Source organism: Peromyscus leucopus, chromosome 9, assembly GCF_004664715.2.
Source record: "Peromyscus leucopus breed LL Stock chromosome 9, UCI_PerLeu_2.1, whole genome shotgun sequence".
NCBI classification, from domain to species: domain Eukaryota; kingdom Metazoa; phylum Chordata; class Mammalia; order Rodentia; family Cricetidae; genus Peromyscus; species Peromyscus leucopus.
In genome coordinates, this window is record NC_051070.1 from 6,386,676 (window position 1) to 6,395,783 (window position 9,108).

Genomic DNA, 9,108 nt, shown 5'->3' on the forward strand with positions numbered 1-9,108 from the left:
ACTCAACTTTCGGGGCTGCTTGGCGTTTAAGGCTTTGCAGACAGAGGAAAGGGCAGCGCCTGTCCAGGCAGTGGCCACCTGCAGGGAGTTGGCGAGCCAAGGCAACCGGACCGAAGGACAAAAAGAAAGCAGAGGGCAAAGTACCACCGCGGAGTGGGGACACTGCCGAGAAGTTCCAGGGTCCCGAAGAGGATTTTTCCTAGAGTTCGGCCAGAGAGACCAAAGCGGCCCGGGACGCAGCGCCCCGGCCCTGGGCTGGTCCTCGGCTCCCCTCTTCCCGAGCGGGAGCGACGCCGGGACGCACGGCCGCCGGCTGAGCAGGTCCCCGCTGGCAGCCAACATTGATTTCCTCCGGGCGGAGGCCGAGGGCCCGGGCGGCGGCGGCGGCGGGCTGCAGCCGCGGCACGGCGACAGCATGTCCAAGCCGGTGGACCACGTCAAGCGACCCATGAACGCCTTCATGGTGTGGTCGCGGGCCCAGCGGCGGAAGATGGCCCAGGAGAACCCGAAGATGCACAACTCGGAGATCAGCAAGCGCCTGGGCGCCGAGTGGAAGCTGCTGACCGAGTCGGAGAAGAGGCCGTTCATCGACGAGGCGAAGCGCCTGCGAGCCATGCACATGAAGGAGCATCCCGACTACAAGTACCGGCCGCGGCGCAAGCCCAAGACGCTGCTCAAGAAGGACAAGTTCGCCTTCCCGGTGCCCTACGGCCTGGGCGGCGTGGCGGACGCCGAGCACCCGGCGCTCAAGGCGGGAGCCGGGCTGCACGCCGGCGCGGGCGGCGGCCTGGTCCCCGAGTCCCTGCTCGCGAACCCCGAGAAGGCGGCCGCCGCCGCTGCCGCCGCCGCCGCGCGCGTCTTCTTCCCGCAGTCCGCGGCCGCCGCCGCCGCCGCCGCTGCCGCCGCCGCCGCGGGCAGCCCCTACTCCCTGCTCGACCTGGGCTCCAAGATGGCAGAGATCTCGTCGTCGTCGTCCGGCCTGCCGTACGCGTCGTCGCTCGGGTACCCCGCCGCGGGCGCGGGGGCCTTCCACGGTGCGGCGGCGGCGGCTGCAGCGGCCGCGGCGGCCGCCGGGGGGCACACGCACTCGCACCCCAGCCCGGGCAACCCGGGCTACATGATCCCGTGCAACTGCAGCGCGTGGCCCAGCCCGGGGCTGCAGCCGCCGCTCGCCTACATCCTGCTGCCAGGCATGGGCAAGCCTCAGCTGGACCCCTACCCCGCGGCCTACGCCGCCGCGCTATGACCCCGCGGGGCCGACCCGCGAGGACCTGGGTGCGCACGTGTACATATGTATAATAGGTACGAGACTCTCGCGGCCTCCCCGTGCGCCCCGGGGCGACTGGGGGCCCGGGGTGTGTGTACATAGATGTATAGGTGTAGGGCAGAGGCGGAGATTGCCAGCCGGGGCTTGAATGGCCGAGCGAGCGAGCGAGCCACACCGAGCGTGCGTGTGGATGCTAGGATCCCTTCCCACCCGCACTTCTGCAGCCAACTTGAAGAGCGAGGGTGTGTGCGCCAGCTCGGTGCTCGCTTTGCACTTCGGAACCTGTTGCGTTTTGACCCAGAGAGCTGGGAGGAGAAAGTCTATGACATGGTGGGCTTTCCAGTTTTGTCGGTTGGATTTTTTGCTTTTTTTGTGTCTCATCTTTCCTCCTCCGCCCCCACCCCACCCCCCGTCCTCCTCGGTCTGTGTTGCATGCATCCGGTTTTGATGCTCGGTCTGAAATATCTGGCAAAGGGGTGAGTTGATGACCGGTCGTGAGCTTCTCAGAGGAGGGTGGCTCTGGGCCGCCATTCTCTGTGTGCACTGTTTGAACTCTGCACAACTCTGCAGACCCCGTACCGGATCTACTCTTGACCAGTGACCGGCTCGAATCGGGCCTTTGTATGAGAGATGATCATCCTGTCTTCTGTTTCATCCCGTATGCAAATCAAAGCAGGAGTTGTTTTTGTTTTTTTTTGTTTTTTTTTTCTCTTCCTTCCCCAAGGGGGAAAAAATGCAAAAAAAATACGTGTAGGGTAGAAGTTGTCAGTTGGATATTCTGCCCCTGGAAAAATCTCCTAGGAGTCTGCCTGAGTCCCCCCTGGCTTGTACTTGTGACGCAGTTTACAAACGCGTGGAAAGCCCGCTTGCTACTTTCCCCTCATGGCTGAGTCCACTTTAAGACTGTAAATGAGTGAATGTCAATGAAAACATTGAGTCTTGGAAAATGTGTTATTCTCGTTGCCCTAAATTTGAGTCGGTTTTAGACTCAAAAAAAAAAATGTTGAAGCAAATGTTAACTTTTAAGAATTGCGGAACTATTTCAGAATCGCAATTTTATCTAAGATTAAATCAGACTTTTTTGTCTGGGTCATAATTATATATTTATTACTTAGCAAAACTGGAAAAAAAAACAGAAAGAAAGCACAGAATTGTTTTGGAAGATGCCTCTCATTGTCAACTAGCGTTCTTCTCCCATGTTGAACTGTTTTCATGTGTTTTTCCGAGCTCCCTTTCCGATTAGCTGATTTTCTAGACCGCCGGCAACTCACTTTCAAATTATGATGAAATACATTTTAGGAAAAAAAACTTCCTCAAATTATAGCTTTTTTGTTCCTTTTTAAATGTATATATTTTGACTAATGTTTGTGAATGAAGTTGCTAACATGTATTTAGTTTCATTTTGGCTTTATGTAAGATAAAGTTTTAAAAGTTTAAATATTGGTTTTAACTTTTATGTGTAAATGGTTTTCTTGTGCGATCTTCTAATTTAATATTAGATGCGTCTAAGCTATATCTGTAAATTAGAATCCTATTATCACTCTGTTCATTTTTTTTGAACAAAGAGTTTAAATAAAGCCTGAACCAGGGAAAAGAGAAAATCCTCTATTTCTTGTTGAGTACCTAACAAGATTTTTATCTGAATTGCCCTTACGGTGCCTGGCCCAGGTGAAATGTAAGGTATCCTCCAAAGGCCGTCTTTGTTTCACTTTTGAATAGATTTACTAGGAAATCTAAATCAAGCCATTGTTATTCAGAGCCAAAAACCTGATTTATCACATTTTTAATCGTGAATAGGAAAGATTTAAAAAAGAAAAAACCCAAGTAGTTGCATTATCTTTCGGGGGTGGGGGAAGGCATTCATGAACCCGTAGAAGAGAGCCCATTGAAAACATCTAGCCTGCTCAAAGCACTCCACCAGTTTCCAGTAACACGTTTCAGAGGGGAAAGTTGCCTGACCACTTTATCTTGTTTGCAGAGCAGCCCCACCACTTAAATCGGTGTAATTTGTTCACATATCTTTAGGGTATTCCTTATTTGCACTTGAAGGATTTACTCGGAAGAGTAATCACTGCCAACAGAAATGTACAACTTTTGGCCTCCGTGGGGCTTTATTCTGTCGTGCTAACAGTTTTAAAATAGACGTGCAGCGTGGCAGATTCTAACCAGAGGGCTGGCTTTCCAGTGCTAGGCATGTCTCCACTGGAGACAAGTTTGAGTTCATAAAGCATTTTAGTTTTAGAAGGAAAATGATAGGGCACTGGCAGATAGATCGAGGGCGGGTGGAGTGTATGAAGCTCAGGAACGCCCAAGTTCTGAGTTGGGAAGTCTCAGGATTTTATACCAAGAAGTCTTAAACCTGTTTCCCTGTTGACAGAAGGCATCCCAAAGCTGCACATCTTCATAAGGGCCCAAGTCTTTAAAGTCATCGTTTTCTCCCAACGGAATAATATTTTAAAAACCATGAAAAGTTTTGGAAATGTGAGAAATAGGCTGTGCTGGTCTGACCCTGATTCAGTAATTAAAACGATCCCTCTCCTGTTATTCCCCGGGCTCTTTGCAATATTATAAGTTAATTCATATGGTTCTGAGCGATTATGCAAAACTAATTTGGACTGTCCAGGGGTAATTATCCCTGACACGGTTAATTAAATCCTTTCAAAGCTTCGTCTTTCCCTTTTGTAGCAACCCATCACTTCTCAACACGGAACTTCCTGCGGCTTGCTGGAAATCGCCCCAGCCCTAAATCTTAGTTACCTCCCGAGCCTAGCAGCTTGGCCCCAGCAGCAGAAGATTCACCGCCCCCCTCGCGCCCCCTCCTCCCACCTTTTCCCCAAAGTTCAGCATTTTCTGGGAGAAAGGCTTCGAGCATAGATGAATGAGAAGAAGTCTAGAAAGTCTAGAAAGGTCGGTAAGGGGAGGCAAGATGGCACTGGGCAGAAGGGGAAGTACCAGGGCTGCATCCTTCAGCATCGCGCGCAGCAGTTGGTACCCAGTCCGCAGGCTCCCGAGACTCCTTATTACGCACTCTCCAGTGATCTTAACTAACAAGTTGGCGGGTTCTACACCCGGAGAGGGCCTCTGGGCAAGTAGACTGTGCAGTAATCCGGGATGGGGTGTCGTAAGGGTGAGTATTGAGTAGCAGGAGCGGCTCTCAGGCAGGAAGGTGTGGAGAATGGGGCGGGTTGGTTGGGTACCAGAGTTGGAAAGTGAGCCACAAAAACAGCGCTGTGACCAAGGACAGAGGACAGTTTCTCCGCTTTTCTATGTCTCCACCTCTATTTCCGCGCGTCCTCTTACTTGGCCCTTCCTCCACCTCGCTCTCTTCTCCCATCCCCACCTCGGTTCTGCACTTCCAGTTTTCAGTTTGTTTATTTTAAACATGACGTTTCTTTGGAGTCACGATTGCCTAAAAGCTTTACACAAACCTCATCTCAGAAGGACCGAGCCTTGTTGCTTTGGGCTTTGAGCAAACAGGTGGAAATGATGTGTTGAAGCAATGAGGCCTCGTGCTGGAGAAAACTGCCGCCAGGGGGGTGACTTCGGGGAAGCCGGTGAGGTGGCTCTGCGGTTACTGTCGTTGGCGATCTCACCCTCCACAACCAGGACTAAACCGTGCCCAGCTCCCTCTCTCGCCCAGGCTGCGGGTACCTTTGCTAGGGCGCAGAAGAAGCCGAGACTTCCCGGGGTGGAGAGGGACTTGCCCGCCAGCCAATCAGAGCGCGGCTAGCTTGGCGCTGCGGCCCGGGTCCTCCCCGCTCGCCCCAGTGTCGCGCCCGCCCGAAGCGGCTGCCGCTTTCTCGCGGCCCAGCGGAGGCAGAGGGAGCGCCATCCAAACTTTATTAATCTCTCCCCCGTCCTTTCTCCCGCAGTCCAGTGCATCTCAAAGGTCAACCTTCTTCTTTTAAAAGACTGATATTATTAATTCACTGACAATCTCACCCCTTTTTTCTTTTCTTTTTTCTTCCCTCTCTTGCAGGAAAAAAAAAGGGGGGGGGATAGAAAATAGTGAAAAGAGCTTTTTTTTTTTTTTTTTTTTTTTTTTTTTTTTTTTTTTTTTTTTTGTCCTTCAGTGGGAGCGTTTAGACAGTCGAGGAGGTTTTGTCCGGGAACAAAACGCGGGGTTGGGAGGTTTTGTGAGAGTGTTGTTTGTTGAAGTGGAGCTAAGAAAAAGCGACGGCTTTCTCCTCATTGTGAAGAAACCAATCGCTGGTATTTGGAAAACTGTTAGCATTGTGCACTTCTTCTGTGTCCATTGTGAGGCGTTTCTTTTCACAAGGTTTTTTTTCCAGCCGATCCAGCTGGCCGGAATGAATAGCGGTGCAATGTGTACTGGCTTTGTCCCTCCGGCCTTCAAGTAGCCCCCACTGAATAGACTAAGTTGACACTGCGTGACAGTGAAACAACATAATAAAAAATACATGAGCCCCTGAATAGGAGCAGGCGCATAAATAAATAAAATGGGTGACCAAAACTGGATAAACTGAATGACAAAACGGTGAAAGGGAACAAAAAGATATTTAACACGCTAGATTAGCATTAGAATGCAATCTACAAGGCAGGACAATTGATGAATAGGTTTACCCGCCAAGAAAGAAATGGACTAAATGCCCTTTGAATGGATATGCTTTTTGCAAGGGCTTTGAATAGATATGCTTTTTGCTAGGGCTGAATGGGAAAAGGTAAGGATGAAGCTATGTAAATGAGTGGGGGAACTTTTTATATATATTCTTTAAACACACACACACACACACACACACACACACACACACACACACACACTGCGGGGGGAGAGTGCCGCCTCGGGGTGTTTACAGAAGCAATAATTGCCGTGATTAGCATTGTCTGCAGCAGATAGAAACTGAACAGGTTGGAATAATATAGGGTAGCCGTAATTATTCTTCTAATTAATGGTCCTTTGCTACTCGAAGAAAGGAAAAAGGAAAAGAGAAGTAAAAGTTATGTAAAAGTTATGTTTCCTCGGGTCCGTTCGCTGGGATGTGTGCCCCAGCGAGCCTGGCAAGGCCAAGTCACATTCGCATCTTAGAGCATTCCAGGGAACCAATCCTGCGGCTCCACGGAGAGGGTCTCATTTCCCTTCATCCTGGGTTGCAGAGTCTCATACAGTGTCTGGCACATGATAGGTGAGCTCAATGAATAAATACTGTGAAATGAATGAGTGAATGAACGAGTATAAATTTATCAGGCGGGGAGGGAGGATCAGCCCCTCATGGAAGTGGGGAGTCGGCGCTAAGAACCTATCTCAGGACGACTTTCAGTTTTCCAATCTTGCTGAAGATTTTCCCCCAGCTTACTTGGGCCACTGATAAAGACGAGGTAAGTTTAAGTTTTAAAAGGAGGAGGAGGTAATGGAAGAAGACGAAAGAGAGAGAGAGAGAGAGAGAGAGAGAGAGAGAGAGAGAGAGAGAGAGAGAAAGAGAAAAAAGAAAAAGTATTAAAATTACAGGAGCCATCACTGACATCCCAGTTCTCATTCCTTTTCCCGTCTTCACTGCTGAAGTGGAATATGGAGAGGGAGAGCAAGGCTCACTCCCCTTTTTAAGAAACACTGCTCACTCCTTTACAGAGAAGCATTTTTTAAAGGGCCCCATTCCTGTTTTGCCCCCCCCCCCCACACACACACACCCTTTCAGGCTTCTAGCCATCCTAGCTGAAGGCTGCACACCACCCTGCTGTGGTAGGGCACTCTTGGTTTCCCTGCCCTGGAGGCATCCACAGCGGCCCTGGCTACTAACTTCGGAAAGGTTTTCTTCCCGATGTTTGACTCCCAGGTGCGGCGGCTGCTGGCCTCCCCTGCAGCCCAGCTTCGCAGCCCCTGCCCTGTACCGAGCTGTCCTTCCCTTACAGAAAGAATGCGACCAGTGCAGCATCCAGCTGACTCGTCCCTGCAAAGGTGGAGCCTCACACTCTGAACCGGGCCGACCTCCCTGACAACGGGCAGTGAGACTTCACAATTATGGCAAAAATGAGTGCCTCCAGCTCTCAACACACACACACACACACACACACACACACACACACACAGCAGTTCGGCCTGAATGCCAATGTGGTGGAAAAGCCTTGCTCATTTTAAAATGTAACTTGAGCCTTCTAGCTTTGGGCTCTTCTCAAAACGCACAGATTCCTAGAAATGGGAAAATCTGGAAATCTCTTGTTGTTTTCTGCAGAAACACCTGTAAGAAAGGGAGTCTCTTGGATGAACTAAATCTTAAGATTAAGGTAGTAGGTGTGTGGGAGGCAGGGAGCTGTCCGACAGGGTTCTCCAAGTTAGTGTGGCTGCTGGGCCTTCAGGGACATCCTGGAAAAGCAGGAAAGTGTCACCCAATAGGCAAGGGGCCCGGCTACCTTGCTTCAGTACGCCCCCTCTCTCTCCATGCACGCCTTGCAGCCCCCACCCCCCAGCCCCCACCCCACCTCTGCTGCCCAGCATTCCATTCAAAGATGACTCGAGAGAAAATGAGAATCAGCTACGGCCTTTTAATTCCTTCTAAAGATGTCTGCACCTGATTTCTCCCCCTCTGAGCTCCTGGTTTCATTCAGGGAGGGGTTACTTAGTGATTTTTTGACAAACAAACCCACCCTTGCACCTCACTGCTCTTCGAGGATGAGTTTATCATCATATTAGCCAAGGGCTTGGAGACACACGGCCTAATACTCATTTAGAGCCTCTAGGTGAAGAATTCTAGTGAGAGCCACTAGTAAAACCAGATTTCCTAAGGGAAATTGCAAGAAAGTCTTCCTGCGGCGGTGGCGCGCCACCAAAGAGATTCCTGAGTTGCTAATTTCACTTGTACTCACACTTCCCTAAGCACCCCCTCCACACGCACACAAACACACCATTTTATTCCAGGGTCGCCCCAAGGTAATTAGCCATTTGCAGAAAGCCTAAATCCCGAAAGGAAAAGTGCTGTCAACTGTAACAGAGACCAAGTGGAGCTTTTCACACCGATGGTCTCTGCCGGGGCCACCCTTTCATCAAGTGGGGAGCAGTGAAAAAAAGTCAACCAGCCTTTGAAAAACCACCCTTCAGACCTCAAGCAGGGAGGAGCAAGTTTCCCATAGGGTCAGCCCTCCCGGGATGGAGTTGCCACTGAATTCAGGGTCTCCCTGGGAGCCCAACTCTTCTTCCCCAAATCCTCCTCCAGCAACTTGGAGTTCTGGGAGCCTTTAGCACTTTTCTCCTTTTGCTCTTTGGATAGTTCATCTTAGTCTATACACACACACACACACACACACACACACACCTACACACACACCTAGAGAGAGAGAGAGAGAGAGAGAGAGAGAGACAGACAGACACAGACAGACAGACAGACAGACAGACAGACAGACTGAGATTTGGGGTGGGCCCCAGCTTTTGTTTTTAGATCACAGGAGAGTGAACTCAACATGTGCAAATCCACACTAAGTTTCCACCATGCTGGAGATCCGTGCAGGATGTCCCAGAAGTCGAAGTTATTGGGTGGGACAGAGACTACATGCAAATAACCGGCAGCTGTGTGCCAAAACATTTCCTAGCTCGCATGGTCAAGAGAATGTTTGCTCAGACTTTTGTTGTTGGTGGTGCTTCTTTTGTTGTTTGTTTGTTTGTTTTAATTGGGCTGTTTGAACCATTGCCTCAGTGGTCTCATTTTGCAGGGAACCGTTCCAGGTCAATGGGGACTAAAGGAGATGTGCAGAGCCTGGAAGAAGATTCTCCAGGACAGCAGGGACAAAATAGGTACAGAGCGACATCGAAGGAAGGGGTCAGCCTAGAAAAGTCAAGAGACAGACAGAGGAGGATGTGACACTTCTCCAGGGTCACCAGAGGAAGCGGTGGA

At 50.5% G+C, this 9,108-nt stretch overlaps 1 protein-coding gene across 1 annotated transcript; it reads left to right on the forward strand.

Annotated features, from left to right (window-relative positions):
- Positions 1 to 390: 390 nt before the first annotated feature.
- Positions 391 to 2,717, forward strand: Sox21 (SRY-box transcription factor 21). The gene has a single exon (XM_028868208.2). It carries the CDS (start codon positions 416 to 418, stop codon positions 1,244 to 1,246), a length of 831 nt encoding a protein of 276 aa, XP_028724041.1. The 5' UTR covers positions 391 to 415; the 3' UTR covers positions 1,247 to 2,717.
- The last annotated feature ends 6,391 nt before the right edge of the window (positions 2,718 to 9,108 follow it).

What these genes read in the sequence shown, in the direction of transcription:
- Sox21 (XM_028868208.2), top strand. Translation starts at nt 416, where the DNA reads ATGTCCAAGCCGGTGGACCACGTCAAGCGACCCATGAACGCCTTCATG.